Below are 22,491 nucleotides of genomic sequence, written 5' to 3' on the forward strand. Positions count from 1 at the left end.
TATCGTGGATAAAGTAGGAGATGGTTAAAAGAATTTTTACACAACAGAAAACAGATAGTTATTGCAAACGACGAGAAATCGGATGAAGCCAAGGTAATATCCGGTGTGCCGCAAGGTACGGTGTTAGCTGCAATACTGTTTGTTATTATGATTGAAGACATAGACAATAATGTTAAGGATTCGGTAGTGAGTAGTTTTCGCAGATGACACAAGAATAAGTAGAGAAATTACTTGTGATGAAGATAGGAACGCTCTACAAAGAGACCTTAACAAAGTATATGATTGGGCAGAGGTAAATAGGATGGTATTTAACTCTGATAAATTTGAATCATAAATTATGGAGACAGAGAAAGAAAGCTATATGCATATAAGGGACCTAATAATGAGACCATCACAAATAAGGAAGCAGTTAAAGACCTTGGTGTGATGATGGAATAGGAACATGTTATGCAATGATCAAATAGCAACTCTGTTGGCAAATGTAAAGCAAAAATGGGAATGTTGTTACGGCACTTTTCAAAACAAGACAACAAAAGCTGAACACATGATTATGCTTTATAAAACATATGTTCGTAGTCCACTTGAATATTGCAATATGATATGGTACCCACACTATCAAAAGGATATTGCACAAATAGAGAGTGTACAAAGGTCCTTTACAGCTAGAATAGAAGAAGTTAAGGACCTAGACTACTGGGAAAGACTACAATTCTTAAAATTATATAGTCTAGAAAGGAGAAGAGAACGCTACATGATAATTCAGGCATGGAAACAGATAGAAGGAATAGCAGAAAATATCATGGAACTAAAAATATCAGAAAGAGCAAGCAGAGGTAGATTAATAGTGCCCAAAACTATACCAGGAAAAATAAGGAAAGCACACAGGACATTAATCCACTACGCACCAGCATCGATAATGCAGCGTCTATTCAATGCGTTGCCAGCTCATCTGAGGAATATATCAGGAGTGAGTGTAGATGTGTTTAAGAATAAGCTCGACAAATATCTAAACTGCATCCCATACCATCCAAGATTGGAAGATGCAAAATATACCGGAAGATGTACTAGCAACTCTCTGGTAGACATTAGAGGTGCCTCACACTGAGGGACCTGGGGCAACCCGAACAAGATGTAAGGTCCTAAGGTAAGGTAAGGTCTCTCTCTCTCTCTCTCTCTCTCTCTCTCTCTCTCTCAGCATCAGTCCCTTTATAGGCGCTCTGCGCCATCTGAGGCGACCACTCCCTTGCTTCAGCCTGTTGGATGCCCGACGACACAGTCTCCTCATTCATTTTCTTCGACACTACTTATTCATTTTATTCGACACTACAGGATCTTTCGTTACCCACCATTCAAACAGGAAGTTTCAATCACTAAGACAATCTCTGGCTTCCCTTCAAAAGGCACAAATCTTTCGCCTTTTACTATAGATTTCTGTGGCGTGGAGCAACTCAATGAGTCTGTAAACCAGTTTTTATTGCGGTCTACCTCAAGTAGACCCTAGGATGTGTGGCAAGAAGTGACAAGTTCTCACAAACTTTTGTTGCAGTAAACTCTACTTGAATCGCACATTCCCACTTTCGAATCATTTGTAGATAGAGAATGTTTCGCTTTGGCGAATACCTTTACCTAAGTCTGGTTTACTATCATAACCACATATTGGTGATGGCGTGAGTTATCGCCCGCTCCTGCTTGCTCCAAGAAGAGAGGCCATGAACAGTCATCCTCTCTTCTTTTCCCTCTACTTCTTGGGTTACACTGGGCAGAACAAAGGAACAGAGGAACTCTACGGATTACACTCCCAGAGTTCAGATGCAAGAGACTGTTCCTGATTCGATCTTCAGATCTCTCCAGTGTTAAAATTTTCGGGAACAACCAGTTCGGAATGAACTAGTCGGCTTTTATGTCCTGTTATCACCGTAGAAGCTTCCCTTCTGGAGTATTTGTTTGTCATAGTATTGTTTCTCCTCTGTCGAGGGTTAACTTCTAATTTGGATCTATGCCGGCCATCACAGACTTAAATCTCTGGTTGGCTCTGGATTCTCGCTTATGGTTGATATTTTGTGCTCCACAGTTGCCATTGCAAGAATTATAAGACAGAGATGTCTTATTAGACTCATTACTCTTTCTGTCTATCCACAGTACAACAGAAGTCTGTAAGTCTTCTACTTCATCGCAATTGATCCATAAGCCACTGCGATGATTTAGAATGATTTTTCAGACAAATACTGGGGTTTTATGTCTTCCATATTCTTTTTTCTAATTTGTAAAGTGTTCAATTCCTAGTTGTTCACCCTGAATTAGAGTGAGGGTTGGAAGACGTAGCCTGATAACTCTGCTGCCAGTGTAAAGATAAGAGTTCCTCTCAGAACTTGCCTCTTCCTCTGTCTAAATGTGTTGTCTTCTAGTTGATATGGACTTCATGTTTAAGACACGCTTAGTATTGTCAAGTGTTTTTTGGCCTACTTTGAAGCAAAGTTAAGGATATAAGAACAACCTCGACTTAGTTTTCAGGCAATATTTGCTCTTTACACCCATTCTGCCCTAGAGCTGCTGGAGTAAGTGATCTGTGCTTAATATATTTTTTATGTAGGCTTTAAAAAAAAAAAAATTCAGTACCTCGAGACCATCACAGAAGGAAGCACAGGATGTTCTCTTATTATCTCTTCACCTTTTCAGTAAGGTGCTGAGTTTGGAGAGTCAGGGGTACAGTGTACCTGGAGCACCCACCACTCTCAGTGGATGGGTCTTGACTTTTATTTCAGTGTAAGTGTCAGTGTTTTCTGGTTGGTTTATTTTGGTGCTATGCCCATGGCAAGAGCAGTCACTTATCATACATTGCTAGCCATAGGAGCATTCCCCTCGCTGCAAAGTTTCCCCTAAGTAGGAGGCCACCCTTGGCTCTACTGCCACACCACTAAGAGTTAAGATGAGCGCCAACCAGAGGCAGTGTTCATCTGCATAGCTCTCTTAACTAATAGGAACAACATCGTTGTTTTTTCAATGCTAGCAACTTTTCTATTTTCGAATTCATTAAATGATGTAATGCTTTGGAGTAGAATATGTCCATGATCCCACCTCCTTTTAATGTGGAGTCAGCTATATAATTACTGGGCAAGTCCCATATATAAAAATGATATTTTTATAATAAAATAATGTTTTCTATATACTTACACTATATGAACAGAGCCCACCAGCTTCCCCTCTGATGGACATTTTGCATGAAACAAGATGAAGTGCTTTGCCAAGTTGTTCCTAGTATTGCCGTTAGGGAATGGCACTGTAAATCTACACTGAACAATCGAAGCGCTACCCACAAAATTTGAATTAGGTTGCTGTATGTTGGAAACTATAGCTATATAATTACTGGGTAAGTATATAAACAAAACCTTATTTTATTATAAAAATATTTTTATACAGAATGGGAGCCCTCCCTGCTCCCTTTGCATGGACATATGGGCACAAACAAACTCAAGCTCTCTGCTGAGTTGTTCCTGTCTTTCCCAAAATAAAAGATTGGCTACCATGAATTTCAAATTTTAGCTGCCGAACTAGTAGAAGCTATAGGTTTGTAATTACTTGGTAATTACATATAAAATTTTATTTTATTTTATAAAAATTCATTTTGATGTGCCTATACAATATACAGTGCACAATTTTTACAGTAGCTTACTGTAGTTTAGGTTACCTTAAAGCAACGGGTTATTGTTTTAAACAAATGTAATTATCCGTGACTTATAGGTATACAGTATGTAATATCAATTCCTCCATAGAAACTGTCTTGTACAATACATGGCAAAACTGAAGGAACTTTGATTAAAAGTTTTGATCATTTTGACAAAGTGATAAGTAGTGCAGCAGAGCTTATTCTTTCTGCTGTTAGTAAGTAGTGTTGAATTAATTGATTTTGGCATTAGTGACACTTAAACATAGTTAAAATACTGCATTAGTGTATTTTTACATGGTGAATAGTATCATATATACAAATGCAGTATTATAGCAGTTCAAGTGATCTTGAATGTGAAAGCCAATTGTTTTGACAGTAGGGGATTTCCATTAGTGGTCATCTTAAATCTCTTTCACTGTCTGTGGGAGATTTAATCTCAATTTTGGCTCTTGCAATGTGAGTTCAAACAGAGCATCTTTTCTGAAATAGTTGCCTTATTTTTTATATTTGACTGAAAGACTACTTACTATGGGTTTATAGACATAGTATCATAAGAAAACAAGGCATTTCAAGAACAGAAAATGTCAGTGAATGAGGCAAACAAGGCATGCTAAGAGTAGAAAATGTTAATGAATGGGGCATGTCACAAAAATTTATATACCAGAGTTATTAATTAGAATTAAGAATAGCAAATGAAATGCAAATCTGAATGATGAAATATTTTTTCAGATTTTTTGAATGGCTTAAGATGCATTCTAGATTTAATATTAAATTCCTGCTCTGTTATTTTATTCAGCCTTTTATGCATTTACGGGACTAATTTTTCACATCAATTAAATCTGCCTCACGTAGGCCTTAAGAACTCTTAAAGAGATGCACACCGGTTTATTGATATGCATTTTGTTTTATTTCAGTGTCCATACTGTACTTTATTTCTTGATATGTATTAAAAACTGCACTGCAAATGTACTTTTTTATTTTTATGTGGGGGTTTACATATATAAAATTACTAAAAGTACAGTTGTCCATGCTGATACATATTAAATGTATTTTTTCTTTTTTCTTTTTGTAACAGAAGTCAGACTATTGAAAAAGCAATGGCAGATGTGGTTGATGGCCCAAGATATATCTGGAGGCTAGTTAAGGCGGCAGACATGGTTGTTCAAGGGATGATGTGATCATGCAAGTGAAGCCTTGAGGAAAGTTAACTGCTGATATTGATTTATGTTTTCACATGTGAAATGTGCAGTACAATTATTTTTATGTTGAATGAAGGTTCATTCAACCAGTGTTGTATAAATAGGATATCAGGCAGAATTTTATTTACTGTTTGGCTAACAGATGTATAGTTTAACAATCCTTGTATGTAGAGGGTTCAAGTTTTAGGTACACGTTTACCTTATACTTTTGGCAGTAGTATGTAATGTTTGTAGTGTAATGTTTATATTTTTTTTATCATTCAGCTTATTTTTAAAGCACTTTAGATATACTGGAATCAGTGATTTCCTTTTGAATTATCTATTTTTTGTAATGTTGGTCATGTATAAAAGACTTATCAAAGACAGATTGTGTACTTTAATTAACCCAGTTTATATTAGGTAACACCCATGTGTAACTTGCATAGTATGTTATTTATATATTTTTACCTTTAGCTAGTTAGATACAATTGAAGATTCTTAATCCATAGACATTTATTATATAAGTAAGATATTTTAGCTTTCCTTCCATGCATAAAAACAAGCAGTGTGATTTCTATACAAAATAATTACAGCAAAGTATGTATATAATATTACAAGTGCTGGGGAATATCCTTACATTAGTTCCACAAAACTAATTTTTCATTGTCAGCACCAGTTTTTATGGTAATTTACTTTCCATGACTGTGTTGTTTACACAGTGCTTTATAATTAATGATATCCTGGAAATTTATTGTTTTGTAGTTGTAGTCTGAGTCACAGATGTTATTTTGGGATGTGTTACTTGAAATTAATTAGCTTCATTGTTTAGAAGAATTCTAATGGTGTTTGGTATATAGTTAGGATTTTCATAACAGTATTTGCATGAAATTATATATTTTATATTATATCCTGCTGCATTCATTGAACTGTAAACTTCAGCGATTATTGACAGGAGAAAGTAGATAAGGAGCCCATCAAATGAAATGAAAGAAGTATGTATAGTCGATCTTAGATACTTTCAGGGTAGTACTTGATTTTAGGTACTTATGCAAATCTAAGCCAGGGAATCTGGCCTTTAGTTACATAACCCTAATTACTGTTCCAGTTAAGGTTAGTTTTATAAAAAAAAAAAATAATCCAATTTCTAAAAAGTACTAATATTCTTTTGGCTCTGGTTTTGTGCATTTCTCATACTGTTATTATATTGTTCCCTACAAGTGAGACTGTTTTGCTTTAATATATTTTGTCTTTTGTTTGACTTAATCAGTAACTAACTACTACTAATCTTTATGTGTTAACCGAGTTGTAAATAAATGGGTATGTATATATGAATTCTGTATTAAAGCCACTTAGGCTTAATGTTATAGAGATACAAAAAGTCTCGTAGTTATTCGCAGTGGCCCTTACATGGCCCAGTGTAGTTATTACTCAAGGTTCTTTTTGGTATTCCCTTGACCCCAACCCCAGTAGCATTGTTTTTTGTTTTTGCTTTTCATTCATTCCCTATGGTCTCTTTGTACAGACGGCCAACGAAGAATTGGCGTAGTTTCTTAATTCATTGTTCGTTATGGAAATATTGCCATTTGCAGATGCCAGATTATTTACTTAACAATAAATAACATTTCCTTTCAAAGGTGCTATACTTGAAATAAATTACATTAGAATAGAGTAGACTTATTCAATATATTAAAGATAATTATTTTGCAAAGTAAGGAAAATATATACCGATGGGTCCACGATTTCTAATTTTATTCTCAACTCTAGCTTCGTGACACCATAACAAAGATTTTGAAGTTGGCTTTGCTGCCGCTGGAGTCTTGACTCAGCGTATCGTACTGCACTGGGGTGTTGTCATTTTGTCTCCAACAGCCGATAAATAATACATCAAGGCGTTAACATTCTTTGAAAATGATGTTTAATTAAACTAATTTTGTCCTTTGATCAATAAAATAATTTGCATGACACATTTAGTGGGCCTAAGTTGGACTTCTGATTTTCCCACATGATTAGCCTAGGTCTATACTCTCTCAGATACGTAATATTAATGAATATTTAAATCGACTATATATATTATATTAATATATATATTATAATATATATATATATATATATATAGATATAAAAAAAAACTATATATATATATATATATATAATATATATAATAAAAGGAGCCCATAAAATCACCAAAATGTAGAGAGAAAAGTACTATATTTCAGAGACTGCTGTCTCTCTCTTCAGGTATATGAATGAGAAAAGTTTACAGTCAAGGTGGTATTTATACCAAGAGATTCGTCCACAAGTAAGCCAATTTAGGTCACCCCCGCTGATAATCTTCCTTTAATCTTCTTAAGCGTTGGTTGAATGAACACTGCGTCGACGATGTCCGATGTCCAATTCCCTTTTGAGATGTTCATTACCTGCTTCTCTTTTATTAAGGCCGATTCCATCATTTGACTCTTGTACCGGCAGTTGCTGCTATAAATGAGAAAAGTTTACAGGAAAGGTGGTATTTATACCAAGAGATTCGTCCACAAGTAAGCCAATTTAGGTCACCCCCGCTGATAATCTTCCTTTAATCTTCTTAAGCGTTGGTTGAATGAACACTGCGTCGACGATATCCGATGTCCAATTCCCTTTTGAGATGTTCATTACCTGCTTCTCTTTTATTAAGGCCGATTCCATCATTTGACTCTTGTACCGGCAGTTGCTGCTATAATGAGAAAAGTTTACAGGAAAGGTGGTATTTATACCAAGAGATTCGTACACAAGTAAGCCAATTTAGGTCACCCCCGCTGATAATCTTCCTTTAATCTTCTTAAGCGTTGGTTGAATGAACACTGCGTCGACGATGTCCGATGTCCAATTCCCTTTTGAGATGTTCATTACTGCTTCTCTTTTATTAAGGCCGATTCCATCATTTGGACTCTTGTACCGGCAGTTGCAGCAAACTGCGCCCCGGTACAAGCAGTCAAATGATGGAATCGGCCTTAATAAAAGAGAAGCAGGTAATGAACATCTCAAAGGGAATTGGACATCGGACATCGTCGACGCAGTGTTCATTTCAACCAATGCTTAAGAAGATTAAAGGAGATTATCAGCGGGGGTGACCTAAATTGGCTACTTGTGGACGAATCTCTTGGTATAAATACCACCTTTCCTGTAAACTTTTCTCATTTCATAACCTGAGAGAGAGACAGCAGTCTCTGAAATATAGTACTTTTCTCTACATTTTGGTGTTTTTATGGGCTCCTTTTATTAGATGGAATTCTGTTGTTACAGAACACTTTTACCAGTCATATATATATATATATACATATTAATCTGCTTTATTCGACTATTCCCATTATTCTTGTTTTATTAGCCATGTTCGCCTTTCTTCTTATCCTTTTCATAATTGCTTAACATAATTAATTAACTCAGACCTAGCTATTCAAAGTCAAAAAGCAATCATAAAAAAATCAAACGAATATAATTCAGTCTTATTTTTTATGGAATTCCATGCATATCATCCTGTTTCATTTGGACACGTTGGAAAGCTGTGGGAGTCAAAACTGACGAATACATTAAGAAAGGCTTACTTTCTGTAAAGCTTTCTTAGGTTGATCTTTCTGTAGCTATTCATTTCTTCTAAATAGAAATTAATTCAAATTAATTTCACTTGTATACCTAGACCTACTAGCATAAGCATATTATAAGTAGCTGAGAGGATAAGAAATATGAAAGGTGAGTTCTCGTTTAAGTCTATTTCATATGTGTCTTTTTTCTTTTTTTTCCCCCCCCCAGAAAAACCTACTGCTTTAATAAAGGGTTTGCTCTTTGACGGCTACAGGGTGTAACACGAGTGTATGCACATATTTTGTGGAATGAAAGATAAAGTTTCTTTGAACAGAAAATATTTTATAAACATGGAATTTTTATTCTAAAATTAATATTAATAATACTTACCTGTATAATTTATCTAGCCCTAAATCCCCAAAAACCGCACCAAAATTTACCACATTGGCAACCTGTTACCTCCTATTCTGTCCGCCAGTTGGCAACACTGTCGTTGACAGATACGAAAACCTTCCCTCAAATCAGTTGTGATAGGCAGATCGTGGGGTAGGATGGGTGGGACTAGATAAATTATACAGGTAAGTATTATTAATATTAATTTTAGAATAAAAATTCCATATTAATAAACATTACCTTAATATAATTTATCTAGCCCGATTAACCACATTGAAAAGGAGGAGGGAATCTGAATACAATTTCCCCTTCGGACAGAATAGGAGAAAACAAACAAAGAAATATATATCATAGGCAGTCAAAACTCAACCCAAGGTCAAAGATACTAACAACTCAAAGTCTCCTACCATAATGCCACCACTGCGGTAGCACAGGACAAGGAGTAAGTGCATAGTCAGTCCGTCTGTACTAAAGTCAGGTGACCGACCAGGTGACCAGTCAGACGAATTGCGGACAGCAAGGCTGCACCCTGAAGACTATCAAGCACTATTCTTTCCCTAAAGGATGAGTGTCTGGACTGTCTGGGCGATTCAAAGCTAAGCAAACCTTGGGGGTGTATCAACGCAACCCGAAGTCGCCAGCAACGAATCGGCTCATGAGCAACTCCTAACTCGAGCTTTCTGGTGCCAAGAGAAAAGGAGCGCGGAGCAAAAAGGCGATTCAGTCCGAAGGACGAATGCCTGACAGTCCAACCTGGTCTCATGTTACACGATCATCGGGGGTGTATCAACGCAACCGACTTCGTCAACAAGAAACTCAGGGCTACTAAATGTCGCCTGATCTCGAGTGTCTGACTCTGAGAAGACAGGAGAGACAAAAAGTAGATGGTGAGCGAGTCACCAGATGACAGCAGACGATCCATCGACTAATTCCCTGTCCAGGACAGTGGAAGAAGCAGGAGTCGTCAGGACAAGCGAACCAGTGGCTAGTCCTAGGTCTAGGTCAGCATCGACTCTGGGAGAAGCGTAGTCGCCAGTGCCGACAACCCAGTGGCTGGAACCATTTCACACTGAAAATGGAAGCAGCATGAGTTGCCAAGCAGTCAGTCCTTGTCATCAAAAACACCTAAATACCAAACTGCCTAATTCCCATTATAACTACGTCAAAAACTGCCATGGGTTATAATACAAAAACAAAAAATATATACAACAAAACAAAAATTAATGAATAATATACAGGTATCAACAAAACGTAAAACAGGAAGACTACCTAATTCTCCTGTCTGACGACCTGTCCTGCCATCACCAACGGGCCCAAAGAACGAAGGTTCGCCTAGAAACTAGAGAAATATCCCTTCAAGTAAAAAGAAGGCAAAACAAAAACAGAATTAGAACGCCAAGTCGCCGCCTCAAGCACCTTGGCGACTGAGACGTTCTTCATAAAAGCTACTGATGTAGCAACTGCTCTAATACTGTGTGCTCTCGGCGTCTGGTCTTCCCCAGCAGCCGAACCACCAGTTTTAACGATCAGATCTCTGAGAAAAAAGGATACACCATTCTTTGAAATAGGTCTCTTGACATTTCGGGGGGGGTGAAACAAACAGATGGACTGGGACGACCCTGAATGTCCTTCGTGCGGCGTAAATAACATGAGAGCGCCCTAACAGGGCAAAGAACTAATTCCTCATTTAAATTACCAACAAAGTCGACCAGCGACTTCAATACGAAAGACCTGGGAATGGGATTATCAGACGATTCAGTCTTTGCGACAAATTCAGGAAGGTATGACAAAATCAAGTCTTGTCCAGATCTGGCAACCAGAAAAGAGAGTGCTTGCAGTTCACCCACCCTCTTGGCTGTAGCCAGTGAGACAAGGAAGAGTGTCTTAGAAGAGAGGTCCCTAAATTTGGCAGAATTCAGAGGCTCAAACGGAGGGAACCTTAAGGCTTGAAGACTTTGTTAACGTCCCATGTCGGAGGCGAACACTGCGGCCTGGGTCGAGATAGGGAAAAAGATCGAAGTAAATCTCTAATGACATAAGATGAAGAGATCTCAGGAAGCCTTGCCTTAAAAACATAGGAAAGCATAGACCTATAAACCCTTAATGCACGAAGGTGACAGGGCCCTGTCATGATGTAAATGAACTAAAAACTCCGCTACTTTCGGTAAGGAAGGTCTAGAAATTGAATGTCCTTGAGACTTACACCAACGTCTGTAAACCGACCATTTAGCCTGATAATTTACTCTGGTTGATTGCCGCCTGGCAAGAGCCAACTGTCGCGCCACTCTGGAGGAGAACCCTTCGTGCTTGGAGAACCTCCTGACAGTCTCCAGGCATGAAGATGAAGCATGTGCCTCTGATGGAACCGATGAAAATGGGGTTGTTTGAGAAGATCTGGTCTCTCTGCAGGCGAATGGGGGGTTCCACCAGTGCTTCCAGAAGGTGGGAAACCACTCCTTCTGTGGCCAGAAGGGGGCGATCAAGGTGAGATCCAGACGCTTGGTTGCCCTCACTTTGTTGAGGACTGACCTCACCAGAGAGAACGGAGGAAAAGCATAGGCTTGAAGTCCCTCCAGTCCTTGCAAAAGAGAGTCTGTCCCGGCACTCTGAGGAGTCTGGTAAGGGGCGAGAATATCTGGCACCGAAAATTCAGTGGGGTGGCAAACAGATCGACTGGTGACAGGCCATTTCTTCCTGAGGCTGTCGAAGACTTCCTGGCAAAGTGTCCACTCGACCCTTGAACTTCGTTCGGTCTCGACAAGGCGTCTGCTAAGACGTTTTGTGATGGCCCAGGATAAACGGTTATGGGACCAACGTAATCCCCCTGTCTTCTGCCCAAACCACAGGATTGATCGGGCTTCTTGAGTGAGAAGATCCGACTGTGTGCCGCCTTGGTTTCTCAAGTACGACTGCTGTGGTGTTGTCGACAAAGATCGCGACAACCGACTCCAACAGTTGTTCCTGAAATGAAAGAAGGCCTAGGTACACTGCCCTCAGTTCCCTCCAATTTATTGACATGTCCTCTCCTCCTCTAACCAAACGGCCCGAAGCGGCTTCGGAGCCCAGGTGTGCGCCCCAACCTGATCCGAGGCGTCTGACAAAACATTAGGTCCGGAGGAACCGAAAGAAGAGATGCCCTGTGGAAAAAAACTTGAGGCGGTGAACTTGCATCCACCACGGAGATCCTTCCGACATTGTGGAGAAGAGGCGACTATCGTGTCCTCGGACACGAAATCCCATGACTGGCAAAGTGTCGACTGAAGGGACCTCATTCTGAGACGACCTCCGGGAACCAGTTGGATGAGGGATGACAAATGGCCCAGGAGAGACCAAAGAGAAACTGGCTGCGTTACGGAGGACAAAAATTCTTCGATCAGACTCAGAAGCTTGTCTATCCGTTTCTGAGCGGGAGAAGCCCTCAAAATCTGGGAATTCAAAACAATCCCCAGATAAGTCATGATCTGGCAAGGGATTAGATTGGACTTGTCGAAGTTGACACGAATGCCCAACTCGACACAAAGACAGAACTACTCATCTCCCTCGACCGGAGACATTTCTCTAGAGATTCGGCCTGGACTAGCCAATCGTCCAGATACCGAGCATCCTTACATTTAACTGATGCAGAATAGCTGAAACAGGAGCTATCACCCAAGAAAAGACCTGTGGAGCAGTGGTGAGGCCGAAACAAAGGGTCTTGAAACTGGAAAACTCCCGAGTCCGTGAAAACGAAGGTAAGGTCTGCTTCTTGGATGGATGGGGATTTGCAGATAAGCATCCTGCAGATCGATGGAAATCATCCAGTCCCCCCTCCTGACGGATGAAAGAACAGTCTGGACCGTCCTCCATCCTGAACTTGGACTTTAGAATGAACTTGTTCAAAACCGAAAGATCTATGATGGGGCGCCAGGCACCCGAGGCCTTTAGAACTACAAACATCCGAGAGTAAAACCCGGGAGAAGGAGGAGCTCGCTCTATGGCATCCTTCTCCAAGAGGGCCGAAAGCTCCTTCTCCAAGGCTTGACCCCTGATTGAGTGAGGGGAATAACTGCTGAACTCGAGAGGACGATTGGAAAGTGGAGGTCTGGAAACAAAAGGGATCTCGTAACCTTCCTTCAGGACCTCCACCACCCAAGCATCCACCGCTCTCCCCTGCCAAGCTGGACCAATGGCGGGAGAGACAAGCTCCTACTGCGGTCTCCAGGCGAGGTGATGACTCCTACTTCCGAAAATTCTTACGCAGAGACAAGGAAGAAGAAGAAGAAGGTCCTCCTGGAGGTTGAGCTCTTTCTCTGCCCTTGGAGCCACGCCAAGAACCTCTCCCGCGTTTCAAAGGGTGAGCACCAGAGGATGAAGAAGAGGCACCAAGCAAACCTGAGATGTACTCTGGAAAAAAGAGCCAGAAACGGGATGGTTGTTGGGCTGGAGCAGAAGGTACAGATCTGGTCCTAAACTTACGCTTACTCCTTGAAGGAACGGAAGGAAGACCAGAGGAAAAAGCTCTTGATAAGGCCCAGTGAGCTTGGGAAGAGGCATCACCTTGATGTTCCTTCAAAACCTCAGAAAGCAAAGAAATATCGAAAAGGAAATCCGCCAAAGGAAAAGGAAGAAGGAAGGAACAACAAAAGGACGGAGGTTCTCTGAATCTCCGATACAGAGGAGGGTAACTGCGACAAATACAGGTTACCAGCCTTCATGAAAACAAACAAAGGCCTGCATTGAAGCAGCAGCTTCCGTTCTGATGTACAGAAGCGATTGAAATGGATGAGCAGAATTTCTCAAAAAGAGAGCATCAGGAGGAACAAACCCGGAGTCCTTGATATACATTAAAAGCCCTCCGAGGACCCACATATTGAAGGATTGAGACTTCTTGTTTTAACGGAGCTTCATAACAGCCTCCATAGCAATAAAATCTTCAATTGAGACAGAGACCGAAGCCTTAGAAGGCAAGGGTTGACTTGAAAGTCGGACAAAAATCAGGATTTGGCCTGGGGGTCGAGAGAATGAAGAATCATCCGCCACCTGGTAAACTCCTCTCCGGTGTCGTAGAAGAGAAGAGAGCTTCATCTTCCCTTCCCGACACCTTCGAAAGTTTAGCGGCAACGTCCGCCCTCACTCTCGCGAACCTCTGGGCAAAGGGAACAAAACGTAAAAATTCCCGTGACCGGGAAGGACCGTCAAGAAAAATCCCTTCTGTAATACAACGAGGCGGAGGCTGCTTCTGCTCTTTAGGCCTCGCCTGAGGAAGAAAACTCAAAATTAAATCAAAAGTTTCTTGAATTCTACATCATGACATCCATTCGAGGAACATCAATATCACACGAATCCGCGTCATCATCATCATCATCGTCAGATCCTAACTTAGAAACTTATCTGAAGTAAAACCTGACGGACTAGTCTATCTTAGGTCTGACACTAATATCCCTCCCCCTTCTCCTAAATAAGCGCCCTTTGGCACTGTTACGGGGGACTAACGGGACACGTTGGGTAAAGATTCGTTAGGCACCTGCCCGGACCGGATCCCCCCTAGGCCTTTGCCACGACGGGGTTCACAAGCCGGGGTATCTGTCGCACCGTTACCCATGGAGCTGTCGACAGGTACCTGACGAGGAGCTGAAAATGAATCTAAAAGTGTGTTAGGCATTCTAGTAAAGGCTTCTGAAAATTCTCTGACAGATTGTTAAACTTAGCAGAAATATCTCTATCTAGACTAAGCTGTAATTTCTTAAAATTCTGTTTCCAGGTAGTTTCCATTGCCAAAATCTTCGAATCTAACATCAGAAATACTTCACTAATTACCGGTTGTACAGGGGGCAAAGCATCAATTAATTCGGAATCGGAGTCGTACGATACCGAAACCGAAGAGCCAGAATCATGAGCACCAAGTCAAAGAATTCGTTAGATACAGTTTTAGCAATCGATTTCTTTTTTCTCCTTAACCGATCTTTTACGCTGCAAGATTGTTTGGCGTTTCAATATCAAGCGTCATATCCTCGTCAGACCAGGCTTACATACGTCACAACGAGAAGTCAAGTCACAAACCTGTCCACGACAAGAGCTACAAATGTCATGGGGTTCATACTCCCTGCTACTCATCCTTGTCCCACAAACCGGGCAGTTCCTGATGTTGCTGGCAGAAGGAAGCATCGTAATTTCTTGGTAATCCATTGTAGAATTGGACAGGTCAGTAGTTCCGGGTCGCGCAAAAGTTCGTAATTCAAGATAAGAACCACAACAGAAATCAAAGTTAATTCACTATTTCGTGATGTAATGCGTGAGTGGTAATTCATATAAAGTCTCATTTAACAAATAATGAAAGCTTTAAAGGCACAAAAATGTTTAAGGAAATTTATAAAGAGCGGCCGTGATGTAAACAACACGGTTCGCTCGTTTTTAACAACTGATTTGAGGGAAAGGGTTTTCGTATCTGTCAACGACAGTGTTGCAACTGGCAGACAGAATAGGAGGTAACAGGGTTGCCAATGTGGTAAATTTTGGTGCGGTTTTTGGGGATTTAGGGCTAGATAAATTATATTAAGGTAATGTTTATTAATATGCATTTTAAGGCGTCCGTTGTCGGTGCGGGCCATTTTAAAATAACCGTTTATCATTAGTGATGCTTTCACGAGATGGAGTTCGTAGTGAGAAGTCGGATCTAGTCGCCTGAGATGTAGAAGAGAGCGGAGGTGGCGTATAGGAGTGATGGAAGGATTAGGCCGATGTTAATAAAGTATCTCCCAGTAAAATGTATTCTTTAGGTTTTGAAGAAAAAAATGCATGCATCATTGAAACCGTTTCCTCCCTATCCTTGGTATTCACTGGCCACCGATAAAAGACAAAACAAAAAGAGTAAGCCTAACTGAATCTCTCATCCATCAAAGATAAGTTTGCTTATTCATTAGACAACTATCAAAGATTTCAAGTGTAGATTTTAAAATCTCTTCCTCTCCATCTAAAGTATTCATCAGACACCAGTCATAAGCGTAGAGCTAGTTATGATTCCTGGTTCAGCAATGTCGTGATGAGGCACTAGAATTTAAAGTTCACAAATGAATGTTGCTCAGCAACATTTACACTATATTGTCTTGCTCTCTTGTGGGGCTTCGAGGTGTTCCACCTCTAGGCCCATGTTCTAAATTTTGCCGTTCTTTAAACAATTTGATTCATCTATGTATGATTCTCTCCGGTTTATTAGGCTTTCTTGATATCTTTCCAACAGGAACTTGCACCGAATGCAGTGCAATAATTCTCTCGCTCATCGAGGGATGTTTCTTAGACCGATAAATGACACATTGACATTAGATTCCCGTGCACATAACATCAAAAGCAATAATGGGTGAGGTCGCCTGGTTCACACTGTTAGGCTATCGTTATTTTTTTCTTTTTGTTTTTAAATTTGATAGCATTTTGTGAGATTCCAATGTTTTCTGTAAAATTTAACATGGAATAGTTCAACTACCTTCAACTTAATATTGAAATGATAATTTAAGGACTATGTTTATGCGATACTACCAGTGGTAGATGTCTCCTATCTATTTGGTAATGTATATCTATGGTTGTGATATGATGTTTTTTATCACTTCGTTTCTTTCACGTCAATTTTGCTATATGGAAAATAGTATTACGCAATAACATAACATAATGTTCTAAAGATATCAGTGACTGTTTTTAACGTCATTATATATGATTTCTTCCATTTTTGAAAAGAAAAATTGATAAATAAGGCATGAATTGTGCGTCAGGCAGGTGAACGAAAAATTATGAAACTCTGCCAATAGTTTTTTTGGCCGACAGTACCTAGCTGCTTTAACTTTACTTTCCCAACTTTTTTACCATAAGACCCTCGGGTGTACCCTACGAGTCTGAAAAGCCCAGATTTAACCTAAAGTGTAATAATTAGTCATTTGTTGAGCAGATATTTAGCATTTTACTCACTACGTACTTGGTTTTTAATTAAATCATGTTTTAGTTAAACTTAATTTTATATGACTAGTCTAAACAGACTAGTCATAGTTTAATAATGTTGAAGAACGTCAGATGTTTGTAAAGTCACTGGTAATAAATTGGAAAGCAAATGATTATAGAGACAGTATTTTTCAAAGCAGTAATATGTACAAATTCTGTTAACAAGCAGAAGAGAGAATCTTGAGATATCTTGTAATGTAAGGGTAATAACAGAGAAATGAAAACAAAGCTGTAAGAATGTCGTTATTCACCTTGTTTTTTTTTGTTTTTTTTTTTAGCCAGACCACTGCATAAGCTTCATGAAGTATAACAAAGCAGAAACAAAATTCTGTTAAGATGATAATCTAAATATGATTTATGCAAAAAGATATATAGAATTTTGAAAACAATAAATGCACACAGAAGGTGGGTGGGCCATCACAAAGTCTACCTACCTGTAATTGATGCATGGTGGAATAATGTCGTCACCTCCAATACCACGTGACCCAAAGAAGCTTTGAAATTCTGCCACTCATGTCTTCTCTGTGCTTTGTCTTTTACAATTCTCTGCTCATCTCTAGCCTCTTTCCACAGCTTTCTTATCCAAGAAGGTCAGAGTCTTCTAACTCTTCTGGTGCCAAAGGAGCCCAAATGGAGTTATGAGGCAATATTCTCTCTGGGGTTGTGTGCGATATATGTATGATGTCCAAGGCATTTCCACCTCCCATTCATCATTGTCATCTAGTGACGAACTTCCATAATCTCTCGCTCTCGCTCTCTCTCTATATATATACATATATATATATATATATAATATCTATATATATATATAATATATATATATAGATATTTTATTTATATATATATATATAGACAATATATATATATATATATATATATATATATCTATATATATATAATATATATATATATATATGGAATTGAAGATGGTGATGGTTTGTGCCCGGCATACGGGCACAAACCATCACCATCTTCAATTCCAGGACTGGCAGTGAAGCCTTAGCCCACCCTGCCATCACAAAAGGATATAAGTTTATGCCGTCTCCCACCTCAAATACCTGTCGCACTCAGGTATTTGTAGTTTTGGAGACTGCATCAAACCCACCTCGTCCTCGGTAGCGTTGTAGTAGCCATTATATTATAAGTCGTATCACATTACCGTGATTCATATACATATATCAACCTACAAACTTATATCCTCATGCGGTGGAGGGGTGGGTTAAGGCTTCACTGCCAGTCCTGGAATTGAAGATGTCGATGGTCCGTGCCCGTCGGCCGGCAATTCTATTATCGTCTAGGAAAATTCCCTTCGGTTAAACATACGTATATGAAAATATATTAATTCCGAGGTAGAGTGAATTAGATATTAAAGGACATTTGTAGCTCTATATATTATATATATATATATATATATATATATTATATATATATATATCTATATATATATATATATATAAATCTAGATAATATAGAATCTTTATAGATAATATATATATATAGATATTGAGCTACAATTGTCCCTCCTTTAATATCTAATTCCTTTAATATCTAATTCTACCTCGGAATTAATATATTTTCATATACGTATGTTTAACCGAAGGGGAATTTTCTAGACGATAATAGAATTGCCGGCTGACGGGCACGGACCATCGACATCTTTAATTCCAGGACTGGCAGTGAAGCCTTAACCCACCCCTCCACCGCAAGAGGATATAAGTTTGTAGGTTGATATAAGTATATGAATCACGGTAATGTGATATGACTTATAATATAATGGCTACTACAACGCTACTGAGGACGAGGTGGTTTGATGCAGTCTCCAAAACTACAAATACCTGAGTGCGACAGGTATTTGAGGTGGGAGACAGCATAAACTTATATCCTTTTGTGATGGCAGGGTGGGCTAAGGCTTCACTGCCAGTCCTGGAATTGAAGATGGCGATGGTTTGTGGCCGTCAGCCGGCAATTCTATTATCGTCTAGAAAATTCCCCTTGGGTTAAACATATATGAAAATATATTAATTCTGAGGTAGAGTGAATTAGATATTAAAGGACATTTGTAGCTCGATATATGTATATGAATCACGGTAATGTGATATGACTTGTATATATATATACACATATATATATATATATATATACAGTGGACCCCCCGTATTCGCGTTCTCCAGATTCGCGGACTCACACATTCGCGGTTTTCTCTCGGGAACGTTTCCCTGCATTATTCGCGGAAAATTCGCGCATTCGCGGTATTTTTCTATGATAAATATCCACAAATTCCTGGTTTTTTTGATGAATTTCATCATAAAGTGCACTTTTTGTGATAAAACTATTAAAAAAACCATGTAGGAAAATTTTTAGTGGGTTTTTCTTGAGTTTTAACTAACAAAATAGGCTGTTTTTAGCATTTTTATAGAGGTTCCAAACATTCGCGGATTCTAACTATTCACGGGGGGGTCTGGTACGCATCCCCCGCGAATACGGGGGGACCACTGTATATATATATATTATATATATTATATAATATATATAAATATATATATAGTATAATATATATCTATATATATATATATAGATTAATATAATAATATATTATATATATTAATTATATATAATATATATATATCTATACGTAATTATATATATATTTCTAGGATTGACCTGTGTCGCCCAGTGAAATGTACCTATAGCACTCATTTTTAGGTATAAATAAATGCTAAATATACCAGAGAAAAAAAGCCATATGGAATGCCAGAATTATTACTTCTGGATCGAGCACCCTCATAGGGTGTCGGTATAGCAACAGGGGTGAGTGGAAGCCACTATCACATATTTTACCCAATATCTTTCTCCTCTCTCAACTACCACCTTCCGCTCGTCACCGCTACCTCTGCCAAGAAACGTCATTCCTTCATAGCACTCTCTATGCGAACAACTTGTTTATTCGCTTGTGATCTTTTCGTTATTTTGGATTAATTCTTGTGATTAATATGTCTTCTGATCGTCAAGAAGCATCTTCATCTAAGTTGAGTATAATTTTATTGACTTTGAACGCGGTTAGACAACGATTATCCTTGTTTATGAGTTGTTAGTTGAAATGTTTACATGTTACGTATGTAGTAGGAACCCTCATCCAGGGAACCGGCATGTTTACATTAGTACTGCGTTTCTCAGTCTTCTCAAATTATAATTTTTACTTATTATTTTTACGATGATTATCTTAAATTCACCACTATTGCACATCACAGTAAGCGCTACTATTGTCGTGAAATTTTACCTTTCTGGGTTCGACCTGTGTCTGCCGTTGAAAAGTTCCTGTAGCTCACTTTTCCAAGTATAAATAGATCCTAAATATACCAGAGAAAAAGCTAGCATGGTATGCTGAAGTTACTACCTTCAGCTCGAACACCCCAAGGGCGTCGGTATAAAGTATAAGGGCGAGTGGAAGCCACTACCAACAGGTCTTCTTACCAATTAGAGGATTCCTTTCCAAAATCCCTCCCACAGTGAGAGCCGTCACAAAGGTTACTCCCCTCACCTTCCGCTCGCACTCGCTACTACTACTACTACATGCCCGCCACCTCATTCCTGTAATTAGCCTTTGTGAGTGAACACGTGTTTCAGCAGCTCCCTCAGTATTTTGTTGGATTTAGCGATGTCGTCTGTGGAACTTCCTCCTTCATCAAAGCTGAGTATTCCAATTTGTGTTTTCGTAACTCATACAGTTACGGTGCATCCCATTTTTGCCTTCGGCCCCTTAGAAAATGTATTGGGGGCACCGTTGCCTCACCCGCCATTTTGGGAGCATCATCAGCGTGTGTGGTTCTGTTACTCATTATTTTCCTTTTAATCTTAAATTTATGTCAATTTTAGATTCATTATAGTCATCAGTGACGTTTTTTCATATGAGTTATTATTGATACGAACCAGATAGACGTGCTTAATTATTAACAGACCGAGTTCGGATTGGTTCGGAGGAAGGCCTAACACGCTCATGACGTCCTCTGGGGTTTTAAAGAAAGGTTGATTAGTTTATATTCTAGCCTCTGGCCCCCAGCTTCTCAAGAGCGTGTTCGTGCCTATCTCTGCGTAATTTTATCATATGGTATATGTAAAATGGTTAGGCTACTAGTAGCCTATCGCATTTATCACTGGGGAGGAGAGAGTCCTCTCTCTCTCTCTCTCTCTCTCTCTCTCTCTCTCTCTCTCTCTCTCTCTCTCTCTCTCGTTGTGAGACATGCATGAGTTATTGTCAATACAAACCAGATAGATACTTGATTAGGCACGTTGATGAATTTCATATCACTGAGAGGTTGGAAGAGTTGCTTCCCCCCCCTCCCCCCGGCTTAACCGGCCAAGCCTAGGCTAGGTTTTGGAAAGTAGGCCAGGTGTCCCTACCCCTGTACCCATTTTGCCTCTCCCCCTGTCTGCGCTGCGGTGCTAGTGGGGAGGATATCAAGATAGAGAGCCTCTATCATATTATTGGACCTATCCTCCCTACCGGTCTAGATAGAAAAATTCGAATTTAGTAGGTTTGGTCGAGGGCCACCGTCCACACCATGATGTCTTTGGAGGTTATTTGGCCTACCTATCCGGTTCTGTAGTGATCTCGGAAGGTTAAGCTAGATCCATACTGGGTACAGTGGTCCCCCCGTATTCGCGGGGGATGCGTACCAGACCCCCCCATGAATAGTTAGAATCCGCGAATGTATGGAACCCCTATAAAAATGCAAAAAACAGCCTATTTTGTTAGTTAAAACTCAAGAAAAACCCACTAAAAATTTTCCTACATGGTTTTTTTAATAGTTTTATCACAAAAAGTGCATTTTATGATGAAATTCATCAAAAAACCAGGAATTTGTGGATATTTATCGTAGAAAAATACCGCGAATGCGCGAATTTTCCGCGAATAATGCAGGGAAACGTTCCCGAGAGAAATCCGCGAATCTGGAGAACGCGAATACGGGGGGTCCACTGTATTCTCCTTTCGCCTTATATTCCTTTGCAACTCTTCCATGAGGCTTCATTATTAATTTTATATATTATTATTATATATTGTTTATTGTATTGCTGTACATTAAGTGGTCTGGTATGTTTATCGTCTTGGCCTAGCCTCCTTTAGTACAACCTTTAGTAGTAGGCCCTGTCCTCCCGGTTGAGAGCGATCACCAATCAGTCGCTGTGCCAATCACGACAAGCCATAGGCCCAGTCGGCCTACTACCCCTGCTGTAGTAGGCTACACAGCCTTCAGTAGGTGTCCATATCTGATCGGGTTGGCAGCCAGACGATCACGACCGACCACCCCACATACCACCTACCCCCCTTCCCCCATTCCCCCACTTCCTAGCTCGGCTCTGCCAGATGCTTATAACTCGCGGTGCTAGTAGTCTTATCGATGAACGACCGCTCGAGTTTTTCACTTAAGTGGGGAAGAGAGGAGTGGGAGTGGTGGGGCTACTGGTATTATACGTAATCCCTTATGTCTCCGAGTGAATAGCTCCGCCGGCCTTACAGCGATTTAGAACTGCACTAGCCGGCAGACATCGCTCTGGATTGTACATTTATACAGCTCCGCCACTCAGTGGTCTCTCTCTCCAGTGGTCCTCCCTCGGCTACGGATTCAGGCTATGGGTCACGCTCCCCCCACTAGAGGCGTGCAGGTTCAGATAGAGGAATTACCTTCCCCTGATCCACCGCTTCAGCCCGTTCTGCCAGCATTACTTATGACAATGAGAGAT

At 39.8% G+C, this 22,491-nt stretch overlaps 1 protein-coding gene and 1 non-coding gene across 4 annotated transcripts in view; both read left to right on the forward strand.

Moving 5' to 3' along the window:
- The window catches only part of LOC135198441 (uncharacterized), a 211,625-nt gene extending 206,395 nt beyond the window's left edge, over window positions 1-5,230 (forward strand). For all 3 annotated transcript variants that reach the window (XM_064225992.1, XM_064226011.1, XM_064226002.1), the window contains one exon: window positions 4,740-5,230. In XM_064225992.1, coding sequence (XP_064082062.1) covers window positions 4,740-4,842 — 103 coding nt within the window. In that variant the 3' untranslated portion in view covers window positions 4,843-5,230. The remainder of the gene's footprint in view (window positions 1-4,739) is intronic.
- Window positions 1,378-1,498, forward strand: LOC135202310 (U5 spliceosomal RNA). Its single transcript, XR_010311713.1, has one exon. It is a non-coding gene; the product is annotated as a U5 spliceosomal RNA (small nuclear RNA).
- Window positions 5,231-22,491: the final 17,261 nt, after the last annotated feature.

The sequence above is a fragment of the Macrobrachium nipponense genome, chromosome 23 (assembly GCF_015104395.2).
Source record: "Macrobrachium nipponense isolate FS-2020 chromosome 23, ASM1510439v2, whole genome shotgun sequence".
In the NCBI taxonomy this organism is placed as follows: Eukaryota; Metazoa; Arthropoda; class Malacostraca; order Decapoda; family Palaemonidae; genus Macrobrachium; species Macrobrachium nipponense.